Here is a 26,241-nt window from a genome sequence, read left to right on the forward strand (position 1 = left end):
GATATGTGTTTGAAATATGTTAAGGATAATTTGAAGAATTGATGTGGTGAGAAGTTTAAAAATCAAGGTGCCAGAGGGTAGGTTTTTATGCCCGATGAAAGAAAGAAAAAGGAGCTGGGAGAAATCCTCTATAATGACTCCGAATGGAACTCTGAGGCGTTTCCTACCCTCGGACCTTATTTTAAGTTTTAATTTAAAAAGCAATACAAAATCTGAAGGCAATACTAACCTATGAAAAAGTGTCTCAAAAAAAGTATGTATTTTTATAGGTGTTTTCTCCTTTTTGGAGTTGATATTGAAGAATGTTTTAAAACCTACTACCCAGAAATAGCTCCTTTTTCTGGAGCCAGATACTAATCCTATGATTAGATAAAGTAAGAAGAGAAAAATACACTCAGTGGTAGCAAGGAGAAGGCCTTGGACACAAAAAAGAACTTTGATCAATTGAGAAACATGATGGCAGATAAAGGCCAAATGGCCCATCCAGTCTGCCCATCCGCAGTAACCATTATCTCTTTCTCTCTCTGAGAGATCCCATGTGCCCAGGCTTTCTTGAATTCAGACACAGTCTCTGTCTCCACCACTTCTTCCGGGAGACTGTTCCACGCATCTACCACCCTTTCTGTAAAAAAGCATTTCCTCAGATTACTCCGGAGCCTATCACCTCTTAACTTCATCCTATGCCTTCTTATTCCAGAGCTTCCTTTCAAATTAAAGAGACTCGACTCATGCGCATTTACATTACGTAGGTATTTAAACATCTCCTTCATATCTCCCCTCTCCCGCCTTTCCTCCAAAGTATACAGATTGAGATCTTTCAGTCTGTCCCCATACGCCTTAAGACGAAGACCACACACCATTTTAGTAGCCTTCCTCCAGACTGACTCCATCCTTTTTATATCTTTTTTTAATGTACGGCCTTCAGAAATGTACACAGTATTCTAAATGAGGTCCCACCAAAGTCTTATACAGGGGCATCAATACCTCCTTTTTCTTACTGGCCATACAGCTCTCCCCATGCAACCTTGGGGGCGTTTGCAGTTTTGCAGCATCTCAAACTTGAGATCTTTCTAAAATGAGTACTAGTGAAGGGTCATGGGCTACCGTATGGCTCCAGAAAAAGGAGGACGGGTTGAGACACCTGGCTTTTACTTCTATTGAAAGCAATGGAAGTAAAATCCAGATATCTCAATCCGTCCTCCTTTTTCTGGAGCCATACGGCAAAGGGCCTGCCGTATAGCCCATGTTGATAACTCTCTCTCTGAACCTGTGAAACGCTATTAATGTTTTGTTAACTGCTTAAAAAGTTTTAATAAAGGTGTGAAGTTTGAAAAGAATTTCTGACAAACTCCATCCTGATGGATTATGGGACGTGCAGTACAAATTTAATGGGTACGATCACACACTAGAAACACTTTGCTGCTTTGAGGTGTAAGTTCAAAACCAGGACCGGTCAAAAAAAAACCAACCAAAAAACACCTTACTACTGGAACTGGGTAGGTCTGCCCTAGGAAGCGAGAGAGCGCAATGATTTTATAAGTGACATTTTTAGGTTATGAGAAAAATGTGGACCTGGACTCAGTCCCAGGATTGACACCCCCCACTCCTTTTTCCCCACAAGCAGCCAGGCTCAGGTCACAGCCAGAGCTGCATGAGGGGAAATTATAGCTGATCCCCTAGCTAGCTGCCAAGTGGGCAGGCGTTCGGTATAAATGGCCAGGAGAAGCCGGTGTAGGGTGTCTCCAGCTCCCTGCTCCAGACCTGCCAGAGGACCTCCAGTCGGCACAGGCTAGTATCAGGTAAAGTGAAGATACCCTAAGCCCTTTGCTTAATGTGCACTACAGACTCTAGTTCATTAATTTCCTCTCATTCTGGGATCAACCTGCTTAAATAATTCTCAGATTTCTTTATTGGGCTTCGGTATTTGTGCATACATTATTTCCTTTCCAACTTTCACCTGTATTTTAATTCTTTCATTTTCCATTTAATATTTCTTTATGGCAAAAATTGCAACAGCTTAGAACGTGTCACTTTAATACGCATGCAACATGTCATAACAAAAACTGACATTATTGTATTCATGTCAACTGTGCCCAGGATGTGTTTATATTTTTCGTTATTTTAATCCCTTGCTTTTCCTCCTTACCTCTCTCTAATTGTCATCTGATGTATATTTTATGCTGCCACGCATAGGGATCCTTTTACGAAGCTGTGCCTGTGTTGTTTATAGCGGGTGGGTTTCCCCGCGCGCGGTGGCCGCTTTTTAGCATGGCTCCAAAATAGCCGACGTTACTGTCGTCCTCTTAATTGCAAAATTAGCGCGTGGCCTCGACTGTGTGAGCACTTAACGCCGTGTATTTAGCAGAGGTTAAGGGCTCCTGAACTAATCCTGCGCTAATTGGTCAGCGCATGGCAGCGCTCACATGCAATGGCACAGTAAGGGTGAATGGCGCCCCCCCCCCGGCCACCCGCATGCCCCCCTTCCCTTTCCCCGTACCTTTTTAACTTCGGCGTGAGCAGCATGGCCAACGTCGGTGTCGGCTCGCCCTTTGACGTCACTTTCTAGGTGCGGCTCCCGGAAGTGACATCAGAGAGAGTGCCGATGCGGGCAGGAACCTCGCGCTGGGGGAAGTAAAAAAGGGTACAGGGTAAGGCAAGAGGTACATGTGTGTGGCAAGGAGAGGAGCGGGGGCACAGAGGAGGAGGGTGCCACGCCCTTAGTAAGATGGCGCCCAGGACAGACTACCCCCCTTCACACATGCTAAGCAATTAATTGCAGGACATGCCTACTCTCCACCCCCAAAAATACCCTCTGTGCTAAAGCATAAAATATATATTTTAGCGCATGGGAAGCATGCACCGATCCTACTGCTACTTAGTTAAAGTGCCCCGTGGTTTTTCCTTTGCTATTACCCCCCCCCTCGGTGAATTCCTGGATTAACCTATTCAAAATCTGCTTTATTAATAAGAGTTGCCATTCTGGGACAGACCAAAGGTCTTTTAAGCCTAGTCTCCGGTTTCCAACAGTGGCCAACCCAAGTCACAAGTGCCTGGCACGATCCCAAAAAAGTAGAACAGATTTTATGCTGCTTATCCTAGGAAAAAGCAGTGGATTTGCCCAAGTGCATTTTTTTTTTTTTTTTAGTTAAGTACCTATATATACTCTATATGTAAACCACTTTGAATGTGTAACCACAGAAAGGCAGTATAGAAGTTCCGTCCCCTTTCCCTTCCCTAATAAAGTCTGATGTAGGTTATACAATATACTTGTACTTCATGTGCCTACATTCACAGCTGCTCCCAGATGGTGTAAAAGTGAACAGATATAAGGACACATGGGGGGGGGGCATTTTCAAAAGGATGTTCAGAGGGGAATTCCAAAGTCCAAATCAGGACAAAAAGGTTCTATAAACATGCAGCTTCATGGAAAATAGAAGCAAGTCCCTCTAAATAATTTTAGAAAGCTGAACATTGGGGAGGGGGGTAACCCCCCCCCCAAAAAAAAAAAAAAAATACTTCTTCCCCTCACATAGATGTAGAAGCAGCTTTCTTAAATCATTGCTCCTTCAGCCAAGGCAGTCCCATCCCGATGTGACCAGCCCAGACCCTCCTAGCATGACCTTCCCCCCTTTCCTGGCGCTAAAAGCCCCCACCACCACCACCACAAGAGCAGATCCCCCCCCCCCACGAAGGTGCAGGGTATGCAAAAGGTGGGGGAACACTGGAATGGAGATGATCCCGAAGCAGGCTCTTAGTCACACCTTGGAGCAGGTCGAAATTCAGATGTGTCGATTTTCCACTGCATGCGAGTGTGAAATAGGGAATGCACATCTGTATTGCTATCCCGCCCGGACCACTCCCTTTTCCCACCTTCCCCATGCCTCCTTGCCACCTAGATATAGTGAGCCTCCGCACTAGAGAATGACAAGGGGACAAATTTTTCTCCATCCCTACGGGAATTCATTTTCCCACAACGCAAATTGTTTTTTTTTTCCTGTCCCTGTCCCTTCTCCATTCCTGCAAGTTCCGTCCTCATCTGCACAAGCTTCAAACACTTTAAAAGCATAAGTAGCAACATTCTAGAGCTCAAATTGTGATGTCATAATGTCTCATTCCACCAATGCCTAAGCTCCGTTCTCATCTGCACAAGCCTCAAAATCATAAGTGTTCAAGGCCTTTGTGGCTAAGGCAGAGCTTACAGGAATGGGGCAGGGACAGCGACAGTGACAAAACGGGGAAATTGAGTTCCTACGGGGACGAATTTGTCCCCATGTCATTCTCTACTCCACATGTCTGAATGATACTTGTGAAATGGCATTTCAATGTCAACGTCTCTCCAGACACTTAAAGGCTGCCATTTAGATGTGGATGCTTCAAAATAAGCATCCTAGGTGCTTATTTTGTCTTTTTTAAATAGGAGCCCACTTTTGACCTTCTGCCTAGATGACCTGTTACAAAATTATCCTTCAGAAGGTCAATTATCCTTCAGAACTGGTCATCTTGACTGTACTCATCATACAGAAGAATGGAAGAGTAGAACTTGGCCAAGGGGAGGGGATAGAAGTCATTGTATTATTGGTTTTATTTTATTTGGCCATTGTTGCATTTTTCCGTTTTGTTTACATTACACTGTAAGTTTTTCTTCGTAAAATCGTAAATTGCTCTGAGTTTTTTTTTTAAGAGTAGGATTTTTTTTTTAAACTGAAAATACAAATAAAAGTGTTTTACCCAATGGAAATAGGTTATTTGAAAGTCGTCTACCCTATGCACTGATAACACCCAATGGCGACTGAAGTCAAAAGTTAAATATGGGTAAAACACCTAGGGGCTCTTCTCCTTCCTCCTTTTTGGTTGGTCTTTTGTAATGCCACCAGATCCCATTAAATCTCAGTTTTCTCTTCACTACGTTGCAACTATGCATCTTAGCTCATCACAGGTTTAACTGAATTTTGTTACTGTTTTTGCTTCCATCATTTCCCCCTGCGGAGGTCATTCCATGCATCCATCACTCTTTTCATGAAGAAATTATTTTCTGGGTTCACTCCTGAAGCTCCTCGTCTATCTTGGTGCCTCATACTGTGACCTCTTGCTCGAGGGCATCCTTTCCTCTGAGAAGGGTCTTATTATTGTGCCTGATTCGTTACTTTTAGGTAATTGCCACGGAGTGATAGCACATCACCTTAGTTCAGAGTTGTGAGTGAAGGCGCAGGAACGGGAGCTGCTTCTGGTAGCACTCTGTTAATAATCTGTGCTCTTTCTCCTGCAGGCACTATGTCTATCCAACGCATTCATGCCCGGGAAATCCTGGACTCCCGCGGGAACCCCACAGTTGAGGTGGATCTCTATACCGGCAAAGGTGCGTACCAGAAGGTGTCTGAATATCCATAATCCAGTGGTTCTCAATCCATTTCTTGGGACACACCTAACTAGTCAGGTTTTCAGGATGCCAACTGTATGCAAATCTATTTCCTGCATATTCATTATCAGCATCCTTCTTTGGGACTGCTCCAGTGCTGTTCCCCATTAGATCAGCAGGTGTCGCTGTATGAACAACTTGAGTTTCCCTTCTAGAAGATGGCATCGTACCTCTGATACTCTCAGTTAGAACTACTGTGTTATCCTTGTGGATGACTTCTAGTTTTCCAACCTTATCTTGGAGACGCACATTGCTAGCTGGGCTTTCAGAAATGCCACAATAAATATGCAGGAGATAAATTTGCATACACTAGACACATATTGCATGCAAATCTGTCTCATGGATATTTGTTCAGGCAATCCTGAAAACTCAACTGGCTTTGTGTCTCCATGATAGGAGTGCGAAACATTCTAGTGGCTAGTCGGAGATGAGAAAGGAATTTGTAGGGTGTCGAGGTTTGGAATTTGATAGCTGGGCACCATCATTGATTGTGGGATCTTTACTTCTAGGCCGATTTCGGGCAGCTGTTCCCAGCGGTGCCTCTACTGGCATCTATGAGGCTTTAGAACTTCGTGATGGAGATAAATCCAGGTACTTGGGAAAAGGTAAGAGCCAAAGAAGGCTTCAGCAGTTAATCAGGTGTGAGATTTGTGGCTGCTGGAAGAGGGGGGGAGGGGATCAGTGTCTGGGTCTCACTGATTTGATCACTTTCTTTCCTCTTGCAGGCGTGTTGCATGCAGTTGACCACATCAACAAGACTATTGCACCTGCGCTCCTTGAAAAGGTTTCCAGTATTTATTTATTTAGATTTCTATCCTGTCCTCCCAACAGCTCAGAATGGGTTACAAAAGGACATTCACAGTGTAGGGAGAGGACCTGAAGCTAAAGACAGGGACTGCAGAGGACAAAAGAACTAAAAAAAGGAAGAGAGTAACTGATAGGAAATTGTCACCTTGTGTGCTTCTAACTATAAAGGGACGAGAGGTTAAAGGTAGTAGCTTTCGAAGGGGTCAGTTAAACAACTCTTCCCTATTTATCCTTACACCCCAATCGTAATTTTATAAACATCTAACATTTCTCCTCTCTTCACAAAGGAGGTGTTCCATCAGCTTTATCATTTTTGTTGCCCCGTTCCCGAACCTTTTCTAGTTGCATTATCTTTGTTAAGATGGAGTGACCAGTGTTCAGGGTGAAGAAATACGACCACATTACCTCCACATTCCAAGACTCACACTGGCTCCCAGTACAAGCACACATACCATACAAATTCTACTGTACCCTATACAAAGCCCTGAATGAAGACAGACCAAGCTATTTAAACAATCGCCTAATCGGAACAACACATCCAGACCAAGGAGAACAAAGGCACACTTTACCCCCCCCCCCAGTCAAAGGCATACAAAGCAAAAACATATATGACGGACTATTAGCAACCCAGGCAGCAAGACTAGACCACTACCTCTCCAATCTAATGACCATAATGTCCAACTACAAAACCTTCGGGAAAGAATTGAAAACCATGCCATTCAAGATATTTGTCAATTGCTCTAACTAAACCTTCCCGACTCCCCAGATCCTAATGCATTTTCCAACTATCAACCTTGTAATCTCCCTGGGAATGCCCAAGCCAATTCTTTTGTAAACCGCCTAGAACTGAAAGGTATTGGCGGGATAGAAGACACCAGTGTAATGTAATGTAACGAAGATGCACTAGGGACCTGTACACGGAAATCATATTTTCAGTTAGGTTCTCCATCCCTTTTTGGATATCCCTAATATTCCATTCACTTTCTTAGCAGCTGCAGCCCACTGGAAATTTCTACAAATTATCCATAATGACACTCAGGTCTTTTTCTTGGGTTGCCACTCCTAACTCGGAACCCGGCATTTTATTATATCTGTAGTTGAAATGATTTTGAATGTACGAGGGGGCCGTTGAAAAGTTTTCAGCCTGTCCAACAAAGTCGGGGCAGTCTCCATCGAGGGCTACATATGTAGTTCAGCAATTTTCCACCTTTTTTTCATTCTGTATCTTTCCAATAGAATGAAAAAAGTGGAAAAGCACTGGACCAAGTGTATAGTCCTCGATGGAGACTACCCCGACTTTGTTGGTTGAGCTGAGAACTTTTCAGCGGCCCCTTATAGTTGGGGGTGAAGAAATGATATAACTTTAGAGAGCCTACTTCAGCTATTGAGATTGTCGACTGGATGATGATCATTCCATGCCCAATTTCCTGGGTCGATGGTGCTTTCAACAAAAAGTGGACTTACTAATGCCTCACCCTAATAAATGTGGAAGAAGAGAGAGTTACTGACTAGTACTGTATTCAGGCTAGCAGTAGTTTAAAGAGTAGCTTGATAGAGAATGACACGGTGACAAAATTCATCACCATTCCCGTCCCCGCGGATAACTGCGGGAAATAATCCCATGTCATTTTCTAGTGTCTATTTCAACCTTAGTCCTTCTACACCAGCATTCTTCAAAGCAAAGCTTGCGGGTCAGTGGTTGTGGCCATTCATACTCTGATTCTTATGGGAGCCAAGGATAATGAAGCCATTGTGACATCACTGATGTGATTGGCTCTTAGGCACTGGTGGAATGAGGCATTATGACATCACAATATCTGCTCTGGATACCAGAGACTGTCATTCTGTAATGTCTGTTTCAACCTCGGTCCTTCTACACCAACATTCTTCAGAGCAAAGCTTGTGGGTCAGTGGTTGTGGCCATTCATACTCTGATTCTTCCCTCTCTCCTTAAAGAATGACATGAAGATGGTTTCCCGCGGTTATCCGCGGGGACAGGAACGGTGATGAATTTTGTCACCGTGTCATTCTCTAGTAGCATCACAAGACTTTCTAAGCAATGGGCTGGATTGTGGGAGCTCTGTGAAGGACTATGAGCTTTTTTTTTTTTTTTTTCTATACTGGTCTCCCAGGAGAGCTCAGAATGGTTTACATTAATGTATTCAGGCACTCAAACATTTTTCCCTGTCTGTCCCAGTGGGCTCACAATCTATCTAATGTACCTGGGGCAATGGGGGGGGGGGAAGGAGATTAAGTGACTTGCCCAGGGTCACAAGGAGCAGTATGAGTTCGAACCCACAACCCCAGGGTGCTGAAGTTGTAGCTTTAACCACCGCGCCACACTTTCTCTTCACTCTTGCTAATCTCTCCATCTCTGGTCATTTTTCTGCAGAAACTGAGTGTGGTAGAACAGGAAAAGATCGATAAACTGATGCTCGAACTGGATGGAACAGAGAACAAATGTAAGTCCATAAGTGCATAAGTGACTCGTCTGAGGTCAGGCAGAGGATTAGTCAGTGCTTCTCAGCCCTCCTGTGGAGACATAACCCAGCCAGTGGAGTTTTCAGAAGTACCACAATGAAAACGCATGAGATAGACTTGCATACATTGGGTCTCCAACTGTATTCAAATTTATTGTTTATTTAAAGCTTCGAGACCATTAACTAATGACTATGAAGTCAATTCATAAGAACATAAGAATAGCCTTACAGGGCCAGACCAATGGTCCATCAAGCCCAGTAGACCGTTCTCACGTTGGCCAATCCATGTCCCTAGTACCTGGCCAAAACCCAAGGAGTAGCAATATTCCATGCTACTGATCCAGGGCAAGCAGTGGCTTCTCCCATGTCTTTCTCAATAACAGACTATAGACTTTTCCTCCAGGAAATTGTCCAAACATTTATTAAAACCAGCTACGCTATCCTCTCATACCACAACCTCTGGCAACGCATTCCAGAGCTTAACTATTCTCTGAGTGAAAAAAAAATGTCCTCCTATTGATTTTAACAGTATTTCCCTGTAACTTCATCGAGTGTCCCCTAGCCTTTGTCATTTTTGATGGAGTGAAAAATCGATCCACTTGTACCCGTTCTGCTCCACTCAGGATTTTGTAGACTTCAATTCAGAGTGGTTTACATGAGCAGTTTTGATGGAAATACGAACATTAACTTCACGAGCTACAATATATGAACTATAGTCAAGGAAGGTGAGTGGCATCCAGGGCATTGGTGCCCCCCCCCGCCATCTTCTTTTGTCCCCCACTCCTTCCCCAACCTCCCCCCACCACCACGCGTGCACCCCCTTCCCTCGAACCTTTTTAATTTTCCAGGCATGAGCAACCTCACGAACTTAACTGCCCGCGTCGCATCACCTGGCGCGGGGCCCAGAAGTGACATCAGAGAGCGGCGACACCGACATGGGCAGCAAGTTCGTAATGTTGCTTGCGCAGTGAAAAATTAAAGAGATACGATGGAAGGGAAGGGGGGCACACATGCAGCAGGGAGGGATTGGAAAGGAGCGAGGGGGCGGAGAGGAGGACGGGTGCCGGTGCCCCTATCAAGACCGCGCCCGGGTCAGACCCCTCCCCCTTTACTACGCCACTGGTAAAACTACACTGCTGGAGTTATGATGAAATATCTCATATGTACTTACTTACCATCCCATACTCTGCTCTTAAGATCTCTGAATGAGCATCGTGGTCCCGCTGGGAGCCCATGTTGTGCAACTGGAAAGTATCCAGCATAGTGCCTTTTTCTTTGCAGCCCCTGCACTATGGAATTCAGGGCCTTTAGCATTATGTTTCTGAACGATCAATTAAAACGTTCAAGTCCGTATTAAAGACCTGGCTTTTTGAACAAGCTTTTAACTCCTGATTAAAGAATGACACGGGGACAAATTATTCCCCTTCCCTTCGGGAACTCATTTTCCCCCTTCCTGCAAGCTCCGTCCTCATCTGCACAAGTCTCAAACACTTTAAAATCATTAAGTAGCAACATTCTAGAGCTCGGATTGTGATGTCATAATGCCTCGTTCCACCAATGCCTAAGCTCCGTCCTCATCTGCGCAAGCCTCAAACCCTTTAAAATCCTAAGTAGCAATGTTTCGAGAGAAACTCAGAAAAGAAGGAGGGAATTTTTATTGTTAAAACCTGGTGTGACCCAGATGGGGGGATTATTTTTTCTTAGATATCCTTGTAAGTGTGTAATTTCTCTGAATTTCTGGACTTAACTATCTCTGACTCTCTCTCTCTCTCTCTCTCTCAAAAGCTAAGTTTGGAGCCAATGCCATTCTGGGGGTGTCTCTGGCGGTCTGCAAAGCTGGTGCCGCTGAGAAGGGTGTGCCCCTCTATCGCCACATCGCTGACCTGGCTGGCAACAAAGAACTCATCTTGCCTGTTCCCGTGAGTGCTCTATTGCAATTCCCCTGCCGCCTTCAACAGGGGACACGTGGGGCTCTTTTTACAACGCCGGGCTTGCGGAATAGCGTGCGCTGAACCGCCGGCCGTGCTAGCCGCTGTCGCCTCCTCTTGAGCAGGCGGTAGCTTTTCGGCCGGCGTGGGGGTTGGCGCGTGATCTCCTTTTCATAACCTGAAGAACTGTACGGCTTCCCCGTTCTCACTTACTTGATCTTAATTGAATTCAATATTTATATTCCACTTTATACCCCCCCCAAAAAAAAAAAAAGTAGGTAGATTACAAAATACAAGCCTATGAGTTCCTCTTTGCTCTCCTATATGAAAGACCAAACTACAATGTATTCCCTTGCTCCCGTACATACAACCAATTCCCCCCAATACCCTAACATTCAACCTCTGTATCCCCCTTCATCTGCTCACCTGCTCTTCCCCTCCCCCCCTACAGGCTTTTAACGTGATCAACGGCGGCTCACACGCTGGAAACAAGTTAGCCATGCAGGAGTTCATGATCTTGCCAGTGGGGGCCAACAGCTTCCGGGAGGCCATGCGGATTGGGGCAGAGGTCTACCACAACCTGAAGTCTGTCATCAAAGCCAAGTATGGGAAGGATGCCACGAATGTCGGCGATGAGGGAGGATTCGCACCCAACATCCTGGAGAACAATGAAGGTGAGGCAGAGGACTTGCTGTCCAGCTAGGTTGTAAAGATATAGGTCAACAAAATATAGTTATGGAGTTGACGATAACTTAGCATTATAACATGCACTCTTGACTGTTAGGCACGCAACTGACCCACTTATGCTCCTACTTTGTCCACCCCTTCCCCCCCTAGAAATTGCACATAATAGAATTTGATGTCCAACAGCTGTCAATTTATCAATTATCATTTTCCGCATAGTAAATCTTCATCAAACTCAAAACAATCGCCATACATTATAAACCTTTGGATCTCAGCTTAGTACCTTCCTTCCTAATGTGTTTTCTGCGATGCAGACAGGAAGAGCGTACAGGATTTTCACCGATCCATAAAATTTTTATATAGGTTAATGCAATTGTATTTTAGACTTTATAAATGAAGTAAATTTTAGAAAAGCTAAGTTCAGGACAGAATGATCCCCCTTGCTGACAGAATCTAAAGCTAAGTCATGGATCTTACTTTACTAACCCCCTAATTCTCTATATAGCCTTCAAAATTGTGTGTGCACATTTGGGCATATGCCCAGTTTGTGCGCATAATTTAATTACTTAATGAGCCAATTAGCATAGATAACTGGGTGCCAGCAGTCGATTAGTGGTGGTAATTGGCCAAAATTAGAATTTACGTGGGCACCTTTATGTTCTAGAAAGATGTATGCGTACATTTTTCCACGCGGATCCAAAAAGCAGGCATGGCCTTTGAGGGGCATTGCCAGGACGTTCCTAGGATTTATGCGCAGGGGATCCCACGGAGATTTACATCGGGGTTCAGTTAGTGTAAATCCATGCACTTAGAGTCGGGTGCAGATCCCAGCGCTATTATAAAAAATTGTAAAGGTACGGGGGAAGGGTGGCGGTCAGGAAGGAGCAGGAGGCTGAGAAGGGGATGGGGGAGAGGTGCCACTGCAAACAGCGCCTAATTTTAAATGGCATGCCTTTTCTTAGGTGCCTACTGAATTAGACACCGTTTATAGAATCATGGCCTTTGTACCTATTGGCCACCTTCTTATCAGGGTGATAAGAAGGTGGCCAATAGATACAAAGGCCCTGATTCTATAAATCATCTCCCCTCCCTTATCCCTGTTTCCCTTTTCACACTATCATTGTAATGTTATCTATGATTCACTTATAACATACTGTATGTTCAGACAGTGCCATCTTTTCTTTTTCTCCAGTCTGTATCTGATCTGATGAAACGAGAATCGGGTCCCAAAAGTTACTCAAGAAATGTATTAAGTTAGTCTTATGAAAAGATATCTCATAATTCTTTTTATTTAATGACCTTTATTTCTGCACGTAGCGGTTTCTAATTTTGAAGTCCTGGAGAATGACCTTTGCAGACAGACCCTCCTTTTCCTCAGCCAGCCCCGTCTCTCTTCCCCAAAGGCCACGGATAAAATTAGCGCAGTAATATGATCTGGGGGGGGGGGCATAGGGCAAGCAGCATAAGGCTTTCTCAAGAGCAATGTCATGGAAAGTGGAGCCCCTCAGCCTGTATGTACTACAAGAAGTGATGCCTCGGGGGAATGTGAAGAGTGGCAATATACAACACGGAGTTGACCTTGATAGAGGACAGAAATCATTCATCCCTTTGTGCACTTTGGAATTTTGAAGTCTTGCTTTCTTAGTATCTTTTTTCAGACTTCTTTTGGTTTTGTTCCTTTGTCTCCTTTTTTTTAGACTAACACTTGACTGTTCTATTTACATATTTTGCATTCCTTTTGTAAATGAAAGCATCGAATGGTTTTCTACATTCTGACACTCATATACACCACAACTGACACCGGTTCACATTACTCCGTTTGCATTAGAGAATGACAGGGGGACAAATTAATCTCCGTCCTCGAGGGGAACTCATTTTCCCATCCCATCCCGGCGAGTTCTTTTCCTGTCCCTGCCCCATTCCTACAAGCTCTGTCCTCATCTGCACAAGCCTCAAACCCTTTAAAATCCTAAGCATCAACGTTCTAGAGCTCAGATTGTGATGTCATAATGCCTCATTCCACCAATGCCTAAGCTCCGTCCTCATCTGCACAAGCCCTTTAAAATCATAAGTGTTCGAGGCTTGTGCAGTTAAAGCAGAGCTTATAGGGATAGGAAAGAGACAGCAACAAAAACTCACAGGGATGGGATGGGGAAATTGAGTTCCTGCGGGGACGGAGACAAATTTGTCCCTGTGTCATTCTCTAGTTTGCATAATAATCACCAACTCTTACATTACTTAATTGTGGGTACAAGAGAGTGAAAAGTGCCAAATGTTATACAGTTGAAGGGTGCATTTTTCCAGTATAAGGCATTCCTTTACTATTGGGTGAACCCTCTTTTCACCCATATATAAAATTCACTTTTGCCGGAGCCCAGCTTTTCAGCTGTCTGTTCTGAGTTCCTGTCTGGTGTGTCCAAATGATTTCTGTCATGGGTCTGTGCTTGTGAACCTCTATTCCTCAGCTGTCTCTGCCGTTTTCTTGTTTTATGGGTATATAATCGGCACCAGCGGCTTAGTAAGGAGGAGGGAACGGACCACCCCGGGCGCCATCTTCTTGGAGAATGCCGGCACCTCTCCTCCCCCTCTTTACCTCTTGAAATGTTCGTCTTCCGCCTGCTGCCCGCCCCAGCCTCGGCCACCTTCTGATATCACATCAATAAGTTCAATATGATTTTCACTATATGTCTGAAATAATGCATTTTGTTTTTGTTCTTGTGTTGGGGTGGGAGGGAGGGGAGAAAGGTTTTTGAAGTATTTCTATGATTAATTTAAATGCAATTTTGAAGCTAATTATACGTACAGTATATGTATATTTTAATGCATTGTTGTTGAATGAAAAATTAATAAAAATTTATTAAAAAAAAAAAAAGAGACACGCAGAAGGTGGGGGGAAGAGTTGGGGTGGGGGGAATAGCCTGGTGATGCTGGGCATCACCTCCCAGGGCACCAATCTCCCTCACTACGCCACGGATCAGCATAGCGGTATGCTAACGGCAATGCCTCTGTTCCTCTACAGCATTAGAACTCCTGAAGTCTGCCATTGAGAAGGCTGGATACCCTGACAAGATCGTCATTGGCATGGACGTGGCTGCCTCCGAGTTCTATCGCGAGGGCAAATATGACCTGGACTTCAAGTCTCCGGATGATCCCAATCGCCGTATCAGCGGACAGAAGCTGGGCGAGCTATATAAGAGTTTCATTGCCCACTACCCTGGTAAGTCAGAGGCACACCTTCAGGTCTTGCCTCTTCACCCCTCATTGCAAGCACAGCTGGGATTTATATTGCCGACTTCAGGGAAATGGAGATAACATTCAGGCCCGCCCCCCTTCCCTCTCCCTAGGTTTACCAGATTTCGTCATGAAAAAAAAAAAAAAAAATAGGATGTGGTCCTGCCCCATTCCATCCTGAGCTCTGCCCCCCACGCAAACCTCGTATCTTCTTAGGGCCTCCAAACATGCGACCTGATGACATCAAATGCGTGCTTACGTGTGATGTCATCGTGTCGCCTCCATGCACGCTCGGAGGCCCTCCAGACGCAGCCCCGAACTTGGGGGGGGGGAGGGGGTGCCTTCCAAAACCCGGACAAAGTGACGGGTTTTGAAAATCCATCCGGGTACCCAGACGGTCTTCTAAAATAAAGACGTGTCTGGATTTACCCGGATATCTGGTAACCCTACCCCTCCGCCAACATACAAGTATTCGCGGCCTGCGCAGCTCCCCCTAGTGGCTCAGCAGAGCAGTGCAGGAGCCCTAATGAACAGGGAAAAGCTGTTTCTTTCTTGCCCCCGCAGGCAGAAGGTATGCCCAGACTAGCAGAGGAGGAGGAGGAGGAGGAAGAACAGAGAATAAAGAAGTGTTCTATTTTACTTATTTATTTGTTCAATTTTCTACACCGTTCTCCCAGGAGAACTCTGAACTGTTTACATTAATTTATTCAGGCACTCAAGCATTTTTCCCTGTCTGTCCCGGTGGGCTCACACTCTATCTAATGTACCTGGGGCAACGGGGGGATTAAGTGACTTTCCCAGGGTCACAAGGAGCAGCGTGGGGTTGAACCCGCAACCCCAGGGTGCTGAGGCTGTAGCTTTAACCACTGCGCCACAGTGCTCGGCTGCTCCGGTTCGGACAAAAGAGGAGATAAGAGAGGCAGATCTGACAGTGTAGAAGCCTCCCTGCAGATCCAGAGGAATTAGTGTAACCCCTTAGGCTCAACCTATCCCCCCCTTGTAGCTGCTTATGCCTAGGCTTACCAGACGTCCGGATTTCCCCGGATGGCTGTTGATGTGTTATGATGGGCAAGAGTGGTCCTTAGATGGCAAGGAAGATAGCAGTGGAGAAGTAAGGCCAGTGCCGTGCAGACTTGCATGATCTGTATCCCATATTTCAGATCAGGATGGGCTGGAACGGGCTTTAATAACAACTCTGGGTTACAATTAATAGGATATCGGGTACCTCCATGTCCATGTCTTACGATGTGGTTCTCTTTGGGAACTATACTGCAACCCAAGTCCCTAGTTTCTGCAGCTGAGAATAAATGACTTCTTGTAATGACTGGGGTTGCTATACGAATGATCACAAAACACTGGAAGAATTGCGATGCATTGAATCGCACCTTTTGGTGGGAATCCCTGTGCTTGTGTCATCGATACGCACGTATGAATTCAGAAATAAAGGGTTATGGTAAAAATTTTAATAAGATTTGGGGCCCTTTAGCATCCACCAATTAATAGTCCAAGCCTTCAATTTTAGAGTTTTACACACATCCGGATTGGGAGGGATGGGGGGGGGGTGGGGGGATAAAGATGTTTATATTATTATTGTTAGTAATAAGTGCTGTTATTTGGTGCCAATTGTTGTATTTTTGTGTGCACTTTGTATGTTATTAAAATGAATAAAGACTTAAATATATATTTTTTTAAAAACCCAACTCCAGTAAGTTCAGAAGTAAGACCGGTGCTAGGCAGGCTTCTACGGTCTGTGTCCCAAAGAGTGCGAAGAGATCAGGATTGCTGTATATACTTGAATACAAACTGCTTTCTTGATCGTAGGTAGTGGATAACTCCTCCCAGACAATCGTACACTCAGCTCTTTAGATGGCGATGAACCCGTTCTACGATAACGCAAAAACTGGGAAATGGGCAAAACTCCTCTTCAAATGCATGGAAAAAAAACTACTGAAATGCAGAAAAGTGTTTCTGTCAGTCTCTTTCCTACATACTGTCATCTCCAGTTTGTTGCCCATCCAAAAACAACTTTACATCCCAAAAATATATAGAAGTTTTGGCTAGAATGATTGCTGTATATCTCCGTGGGGGAGGGGAAGATATCTTAAGGTTGAATTGAGTAAAGTATTAGTAATTTTGTTAACCAATTTGACTGTTGGGCAGACCAGATCAGGGCCAGTGTTAAGCATACTGGGGCCCTGGGCAGAAATTAAGAAGGGGGGGGGGCCCCAATTGCTCTACTTCCTGCCCCCTTCCCCAATTTCCCCACTCACCAAATGAACAACCGTCCAGCCTTTCTCCTCCTTCTCCTCCTCCCCCATACCGCCCACGGGTCCACTGCATGCCTTCCCATACATTTAAAAATCAGCTGCTCAAGGGGGCCCCAGTGGGCTGGGATGTTCTTCCCTTCTCCCCACTTCATTCCAAAGCCCCCCCCCCCCCACACCTTTTAAAATGCAAAAGGGTTGCCAGTACGGCAGCGATTCTATTGCTGTTCGTGGCTTCCCTGGCTCTGTGTTTAAAAAAAATAATTTATATTCTGCATATCCTACAAAATAATTTATATTCTGCATATCCTACAATAACTGTCCTGGTGGGCTCCCGCTCTGTCTAATGTACCTGGGGCAATGGGAATTAAGTGACACCCAGGATCTCAAGGAGCAGGATTTGAACCCACAGCTTCAGGATGTCAAAGCTGTAGCTCTAACCACAGCGCCACACTCACACACTCACCCAAGTGGAAACAGGAAGTTGCATCAGAGGGGGAGCAGACCGCGTCAGAGAAACGGCGCCGGGAAAGCCGTGAGCACCAGCAACCTTTTTACATTTTAAAAGATGAGGGGGGGTCTTCAGAACAGGATGGGGAGGATGGAAGACCATCTCAGCACTCGGGGGGGGGGGCCCTGGAGCTGTGAGACCCAGGGCAGCTGCCCTCTTGTCCCCCCCCACCCCACCCATACACACACCAACCCTGAACTAGATGGACTATGCAGGTCTTTATCTGCCAAACAGCGAAGGAGATTCTGGTGGCGAATCACCTTTATTGTATCTCAAGACTCGACACGATCGTGTTTCAGCCCCAAATGGGTCCTGCCTCAGGAGTCTGAAAATTTATTCAGCGTTTTATGCCTTCACCAATCCTCTGACAAAATAGGAACGCCCTATATGCAATCCTCTGAAATATAGCTCCGCAATGTAGGTGAACACCTTTCCCAGAAACGTCTTGAGATACAATAAAGGTGATTGGACACCAGCTGTTTGTTCTTTCTTTGGGGAGCTGTCTTCTGTTTCTCTAAAGTCTTTATCTGCCATCATTTACGATGTTACTCTGTTACTATGAGCAAATCCTGGTTTTACTCTATAGCAGGGGTGTCAAAGTCCCTCCTGAAGGGCCGCAATCCAGTCAGGTTTTCAGGATTTCCCCAATGAATATGCATGAGGTCTTGAAAGCAGTGCATGCAAATAGATCTCATGCATGTTCATTGGGGAAATCCTGAAAACCCGACTGGATTGCGGCCCTCAAGGAGGGACTTTGACACCCCTGCTCTATAGCATCTCTAAGAAATGCAGAAACTATAAATTCCAGCATACAGTTGTTTGCCCTTGCTAGGCATATCTTTGACGCTATGGGAAGCACTGGATGTAGACTCTCCATTTCCCTCTTATCGCCCTTATTCTGTCTTCTGCTACTCATGCAGTGGTCTCCATAGAGGACCCATTCGACCAGGATGACTGGGAAAATTGGACAACGTTTACCAAGGAGGTGAAAATCCAGATTGTGGGGGATGATCTAACAGTCACCAACCCAAAGAGAATCCACAAGGCGGTGGAGGTCAAGGCCTGCAACTGCCTACTGCTGAAAGTCAATCAGATCGGCTCCGTCACAGAGTCCATCCAGGCGTAAGTTTTTAGGGTGGGAGCCCAAGTGCGAATGCTGCTATGAGAAAGATAGGTGGAACATTAGTGGGCAAAACAGCAAATGGCTTGAAAGGGAAACACATGTATGGAAAGATAAAACAAAGGGGGGGAGGGCATGCCGCATAGGGTTAACATATGTCCGGATTTACATGTCCTCTGTCCGGGCGGTTTTTCAAAAAGCTGGCAGTTGTCCGTGTTTGGAGGGTATGAAAGCATGTGTGTGACATTATAGAGAATGACACGGGGGAACAAATTTGTCCCTGTCCCTGTCCTGTCGCTGTACCTGTCCCTGCCCCATTCCTGTAAGCTCTGCCTTAGCCGCACAAGCCTCGAACACTTATGATTTTAAAGGGTTTGAGGCTTGTGCAGATGAGGACGGAACTTAGGCATTGGTGGAATGAGGCATTATGACATCACAAGCGGAGCTCTAGAATGTTGCTACTTATGATTTTAAAGAGTTTGAGGCTTGTGCAGATGAGGACGGAATTTAGGCATTGGTGGAATGAGGCATTATGACATCACAATCTGAGCTCTAGAATGTTGCTACTTATGATTTTAAAGTGTTTGAGGCTTGTGCAGATGAGGACGGAGCTCAGGCATTGGTGGAATGAGGCATTATGACATCACAATCTGAGCTCTAGAATGTTGCTACTTATGATTTTAAAGTGTTTGAGGCTTGTGCAGATGAGGACGGAGCTTGTAGGAGTGGGGCAGGGACAGGAAAAGAACTCGCAGGGAAGGGATAGGGAAAAAATTGTCCTGGTGTCATTCTCTATTTTGAATCTCGCCTAATCTGAAAAACAATGATAAACCAAAGGGAATTTCCCGAGACACTCGTCTCTTAATGTAAGAATGTCTACCCTAGGGTCCTGCTTTTGCCTTTAGTTCAGCTTTGGACAAACCCCATGATGAAAGGAACATAGAGGAAAATATGACAACACCTCTCATCTGAACAGAAATAAAGGCAAAGCTAAGAACCTCTTCCCTTGGTCATGAATGTCCCTCTCCCCCCTGGCCATGGCTTTGGAGGTGGCAGTGTGAGATCATCGTGGACTGTATATATTTCAGGTGTAAGCTGGCACAGACCAATGGATGGGGTGTGATGGTCAGCCATCGCTCCGGGGAAACTGAAGATACTTTCATTGCTGACCTTGTGGTTGGACTTTGCACCGGACAGGTGAGTAATTCATTTTCAAGATGAAGACAAGATTGATGTTTCCATAAAACCCCTTTGCCCAGCCCATGCTGGTCATAACGGTTTCTTATTGTATTAAACAATGAATTTCCAAATGTTAAGGTTATAGCAGATAAAGTCCTTAAAATATCACTTTGCCTGTTTTATACCTCAATCACTGCCTTTGCAGTCTTATGTCTAAATCTGTGTTTCATTTCTAGCTTAATGGCTGCATGTTTTACATATATTTTTAGGAGGCAAAGGGGGAAAAGTCCATAGTCTGTTATTGAGAAAGACATGGGGGAAGCCATTGCTTGCCCTGGATCGGTAGCATGCAATATTGCTACTCTTTGGGTTTTGGCCAGGTACGGGTGACCTGGAATGACCACCATGATGATGCGATACTGGGCTTGATGGGCCATTAGTCTGACCTAATATAGCTATTCTTAAGTTCTTATGTGAGCCAAGTATAGGACAATCAAGCCATTGTAGCATCACTGATGAGGTTGGCTCTGGCATTATGACATCACAATCTCAGCTCTGGGGTTCCAGAATCTTGCTATTCTTTGAGATGCTGGAATGTTGCTACTCCTTGGGTATAGGACAATCAAGCCATTGTAGCATCACTGATGAGGTTGGCTCTGGCATTATGACATCACAATCTCAGCTCTGGGGTTCCAGAATCTTGCTATTCTTTGAGATGCTGGAATGTTGCTACTCCTTGGGTATAGGACAATCAAGCCATTGTAACATCACTGATGAGGTTGGCTCTGAAGCACTGTGGAGTGAGGCATCATGACATCACAATCTCAGCTCTGGGGTTCCAGAATCTTGCTATTCTTTGAGATGCTGGAATGTTGCTACTCCTTGGGTTTTGGCCAGGTACTAGTGACCTGGATTGGCCACCGTGAGGACGGGCTACTGACCCATTAAGGTTATCCTTATGTTCTAGGCATATTACGTGTTAACATACATATTTCAGAGAGACAATACAATCTTAACTAAAAACGGGGCGGACTTCACAAAGATGATAGATCAGTCATCCAAATACCATTACTGTGTTGCCACCCAAAACTCGGCTGGCTCCTCTAACTGTAGCTGACAGCAACTCCTGCCATTGCTTGACTTGAAATACGAGTTTGAATCATATAAAGGCTACAAGGTTAAAACAAAGACCAGTTTCTTTAAAAATCCTGTGCTCCCTTTAAGCTTCTAAATGTAGCTGAAAAGAGGTCACGGATTTAGGTGCCAAACTTTTCTGGTTAGCAGGTGCTACTAACACATACTGAATATTTCCTCTGAGTCTGACCACCTCAGTGATATCTGGACAAGTGCCAGGGCAGCCTGATGATTATCTGCTTAGCAGCCGTATTCACACCACTAATAGATAAAGTCAGGGCAGAAAGGTTTCATTTTATCTGTGGTAGTTGGCATGTTGCCTAAATGCTGACCCTAGTGCAGGGGTCTCAAAGTCCCTCCTCGAGGGCCGCAATCCAGTCAGGTTTTCAGGATTTCCCCAATGATTATGCATGAGATCTATGTGCGTGCACTGCTTTCAATGCATATTCATGGGGGAAATCAGGTCAGGTTTTCAGGATCTCCGCTATGAATATGTATGAGATAGATTTGCATGCACTGCCTCCTTGAGATGCAAATCTAGCTCATGCATATTTATTGTGGATATCCTGAAAATCTGACCTGGCTCCAGCTCTCGAGGACCGGAATTGCCTACCCCTGCCGTAGGCCATGCCTTCATTCCAAGCACACAGTTTAGACCAGGAATCTCAAAGTCCCTCCTTAAGGGCCGCAATCCAGTCGGGTTTTCAGGATTTCCCCAATTAATATGCATTGAAAGCAGTGCATGCACATAGATCTCATGGATATTCATTGGGGAAATCCTGAAAACCCAACTGGATTGCGGCCCTCAAGGACGGACTTTGAGACCCCTGGTTTAGACTGAGATTCTGTTTATCCTGTATAGACTCCAGACCGCTCCTAGCTAGAAGAATTTGTTGAATGATGGTATCAAATAATTATAATGGCTGAAACTGGCTTATGTTCTTTATGTACAGAAGGCCCTTGGGAAAGAATTTTTCAACACTTTAACAGTTGCTAGGAAATGAGATAAAAATCTGAATTAAAACAGTAAATTTTAACTGGTTTTAATTTGAAGTTTCTGAATCATTTTTAAGGCATTTGTGGGTAGCAGGAAAAAAAAAAAGTCAGCTGTGGGGTAACACCACCACCTGCTGGACACTTAGCAGACTGCAGCAGCTCCTGTATATTCAAAGAAGAAAACAAGTTAACAGTCATTTTCTTTCTACTGACTTTTTTCCCCATTCTCAATCTCCTCAGATTAAGACTGGTGCACCCTGCAGGTCTGAGCGCTTGGCCAAGTACAACCAACTAATGAGGTAAGAGAATGGTGCAAAGGAGTTGTGATTCGATAAAAGGTTATTTTAGTAACTTTGACCTATCCAACAGTATAACCTAGGTAAAGGTAGCGACAGCATTTAACAAACCTTCCAAGGGCTTGAAAGCAATATCATTTTAGCCAGATTTTACATTCAAAAATAGATGGAGCCAGTGTTCAAAAGATTTGTCCAGTTAACGGGGTCCTTTTACTAAGCATGACCTTACAAAGTGCTCTGGGGATCGCTCCCACCCATGCTAGCTTCAGTCTCAAAATGGCTATTGTAACCTCCAATGGCGGTCTCATGGAACTGTTGTTAGAGATTGCAGCAGCCATTTTGGAAGCAGAAAGCACATGGGAAATTGCTCCTTCCCTGACTATCCACAAAGCCACTAGGGGATAGATAGTAGACCTGGGTGGAGGGAAGGTTGGTTCTGTGCATAGGGGGAGGGAGGAGGTTTATTCTATGCATAGAGGGGGGGGGGAGGAAGAAGGGGCTTGTTCCATACATGGGGTTGAGTTAGTTGGGCCCTAGCAGCCAGTTTCAGTTGAAGCTGAGCAGCAAATTTAGACCACAGCAGTGGCTTGCAAATTTTTTGAAGCTGCAAAACTCTAAACTTGGGGCCACGGCTGGAGGGCCTGCGGACATTTGTGATATCACATGCATGCACGGAGGCCCTGCAGATGGGGCCCTGAGCTTGCTAATCCAAGGAGGAGAGGCTAAAGCTCTTAACACTTGCATTGTGAGGTCATAGAACATTTTGGTTCTAGAAACATGATGGCAGATAAAGGCCAAATGGCCCATCCAGTCTGCCCATTCGCAGCATCCACTATCTCCTCTCCTTATAGGCTAAGGCTCTTAACACTTGCATTGTGAGGTCATAGAACATTTTGGTTATAGAAGCATGATGGCAGATAAAGGCGAAATGGCCCATCCAGTCTGCCCCATCCACTATCTCCTCTGGCTAAGGCTCTTAACACTTGCACTGTGAGGTCATAGAGCTTTATGGTTATAGAAGCATGACGGCAGATAAAGGCCAAATGGCCCATCTGGACTGCCCATCCACTATCTCCTCCTCTCCCTATTGGCTAAGGCTCTTAACACTTGCACTGTGAGGTCATAGAGCTTTATGGTTATAGAAGCATGATGGCAGATAAAGGCCAAATGGCCCATCCAGTCTGCCCATCCGCAGTAACCATTCTCTCTTCCTCTCTCTCTAAGAGTTCCTACGTGCCTGCCTGTGCTTTCTTGAATTTCAGACAGTCTCTGTCTCCACCACCTCTTCCGGGAGACTGTTCCACGCATCTACCACCCTTTCTGTAAAAAAAGTACTTCCTTAGATTACTCCTGAGCCTGTCACCTCTTAACTTTATCCTATGCCCTCTCATTCCAGAGCTTCCTTTCAAATTTTTACCAACTGTGCCCTTGAGCCCAATTTATAAGCAGGTGCCTGGTTTTACACAAATGGTGCCTCAAATTAGATGGGCAAGGCACAGCATCATCACCTAAGTGCCTAACAATTATTCAGTTAGGCTTAATAGGTGCCGATAATTGAAAAGCATCATTAAAGAGCCATTAAAAAGAGAATTAGCTGGTAGGCGCCTAATTCGGTAAGTGCCCACCACTTCCAGGCAAGCATCAGCCCCGAGGCGCCTACCAGAAAGTAGGTGTGGTTACAGCCGGATTTGAAGTGTGGTTTGACTTGGGCACCGGTTGGGTATCTAACAGGCGCACTCTTTCAAGCCAAGAAAAACCCTGACATCAGTGGCAGGGCGCCTAAAGTTTTCAACGCTTTAGGCACCGCGAAGTGCGATTTTAGAAATGGTGCCTAGCGGATGATTGACAATTGACAGGGTGCTGAGGCAGTAGCTTTAATCACCGCGCCACTCTAGAAATCAAAATGTAGTAAAAGTGAGCCAAGTGAAGGACAGTCAGGCCATTGTGACATCACTGATCAGGTTGGCTCCTAGGCATTGGTGGAATAAGGAATTATGATGTCACAATACCAGCTCTGGTTATCAGAGGCTGAAATTTGTTACACTATTTATTCATTCAATTTTCTATACTGTTCTCCCAGGGGAGCTCAGAATGGTTTACATGAATTTATTCAGGTACTCAAGCATTTTTCCCTGTCGGTCCTGGTGGGCTCACAATCTATCTAAGGTCAGAGCTGAAAAATCCAAGTTCACAAAGATAAGAAGATACAAACGGTACCAAAGCCTTGACTGCTTTGTTGCTCAAGTTAGGATAACTACTGCATAAAAAATAAAACCAAAATTACTTGCCCTTAGTTTTCAAGGACCAATCACGTCAAAGAATGATGCTTGTCTGGGCGGCTGTATCCTCACGCTCACAGTCGCTCATAAGATTGACAGACTCTTGCATCTAGTCTAGTGTATAATTACGAAGGGAATTTTTCTTTTAAATAAAGTAAAATTCTGGAATTTCTCATGGCACACCACCGTGCCGTGGCACATAGTTTGAGAGACACTGAATTAGGTGCTAAGATCGTACAATTGCTTTTTTTACTCCTTAATTCTATAAAGGATACCCATGGAACATTTGCAAAGTGCTTGTAGAAGGAGCTGGAGAGCGTGGGGAATGAGAATAAAATCTAGAGGGACAACAAGCGTGGTATCCCCTGTAACTACGGTTACCAGAAGTCCGGATTTCCCTGGACATGTTCTCATTTTCAGCTTTTCAAAACCCAGCACTTTGTCCGGGTTTTGAAAAGCTTCCTTTGAAATCGAGTTGGGCATGAGGGCATCCGCGCGGGCGTGGGCAAGGGCAGGACTGGGTTGCAACAGGGCGGGCCTGGGGGGGGGGGTGCGTCTAGGGGGGGTCCCGATTTTACTACTGGTAACCCTACCCTGTAACCTCGCTGTCATTTCCATCTTTTCTCCTCCAGGATTGAGGAAGAGCTGGGGCAGAAGGCCCACTTTGCTGGACACCATTTCAGGAACCCCCGTGCTAAGTAAAAAGGGAGTCTCAGCCAGGCTGTGTACGAAGGGAACACAATCTCCCCATGATGCAAGAAAATTTAAAAAAAATTAAAAAAAAAAGAACAAAAAAGTTTTCCCTGTTCTGTATGTGGTCATGGAAGGGCTGGAGCCCCATTCTCCTCTGGCTTAAAGCTGATGCTCCCTGGTGGAAATTTTGCTCCTGGATAGCAACTGGAACCTCCTCCAATCATCCCATCCTTTCCAGCAGATACCCTACTCTTGTCATCTCAGAATACAGTTTCCTTAGGACCAACCTGGCTTTAGAAGCCAAAGCTGTGTCGCCTCTATCTCTCCCGCCCCAACCATCATGACAGCTGTTAATGCTACACAGCCAATAACCTTTTTTTTTTTTTTTCCTAGTTGAAACTTAAATAAACTGGATTTCAATACGGGTGGGAGAAAAGCATGAAAGGGAGGTTTATTGCTGGTTACAACTTCTAGAAGTAGGTTGTGGCCTATGCACGCAAACAAGTTACTTTGACTAATGTTATGGCCCGGAGATGAGTAAGAAGAAAACCAGGGTTAGCAAAGAGCTCTCCCACTGTTCCACCCAAGCCAGCCCAGCGATCTTCACACGAGGGAGCCTTAACAGAACCTGCAGCCATCAGGACCCTGCAAGAGACAGCAACAGCTGACAATGCTGCAGAAGACACCGGATCCTGTTCCTGAAAGATCAGAGGCCAGCACGCAGGATGTCAGAGCTCAAGGGCGCAAGTGACCTTTTTTGGCTATCATAATAAAATCGACCACGAACGGAGCAGAGAAAATGGCTGACGAGTGCATTACTGTCTCTTATTACTGGTACAGCACTTTAGAAATGGGAAGTCACGGTCCCGTCCTCCAAGCACACATACACTGCCTCTAAGTCAGGGGCAGTGCAAGTTTCACACTCTCTCTCTTGTCATAGAGAAGGTACAACATGGGCAGCAACAGAGAAGACAAGGACGGCCCTATCCCGCAGAGTAGGGTTACCAAATGGATCCAGAAAAAGGAGGACTGTTTAATACATCCGCTTTCAATGGAAGTAGAACCCGGATGATTCAATCCGTCCTCCTTTTTCTGGAGCCGTAGGGCAACCCTACCTCAGAGTGAGATTTTTGCAGGCTGTGTGGCCAGGGTATAAATCTGGAATGCTATAAGTATTACATTTCTTTGTAAATGAACAGTTTTACAAACTGATAGTTAAAGCT

The 26,241-nt window shown here is 45.1% G+C and overlaps 1 protein-coding gene across 1 annotated transcript; it reads left to right on the forward strand.

The window, feature by feature from the left end:
* Positions 1-1,731: 1,731 nt before the first annotated feature.
* Positions 1,732-25,820, forward strand: ENO3 (enolase 3). The gene is made up of 12 exons (XM_033924317.1): positions 1,732-1,799; positions 5,267-5,356; positions 5,926-6,021; positions 6,142-6,200; positions 8,616-8,685; positions 10,489-10,622; positions 11,083-11,305; positions 14,335-14,532; positions 18,242-18,443; positions 19,530-19,638; positions 21,991-22,049; positions 24,958-25,820. The coding sequence occupies exons 2-12, from the start codon at positions 5,272-5,274 to the stop codon at positions 25,025-25,027; spliced, it is 1,305 nt and encodes a 434-aa protein (XP_033780208.1). The 5' UTR covers positions 1,732-1,799; positions 5,267-5,271; the 3' UTR covers positions 25,028-25,820.
* Positions 25,821-26,241: the final 421 nt, after the last annotated feature.

The sequence above is a fragment of the Geotrypetes seraphini genome, chromosome 16, assembly GCF_902459505.1.
Source record: "Geotrypetes seraphini chromosome 16, aGeoSer1.1, whole genome shotgun sequence".
Classification (NCBI taxonomy): Eukaryota; Metazoa; Chordata; class Amphibia; order Gymnophiona; family Dermophiidae; genus Geotrypetes; species Geotrypetes seraphini.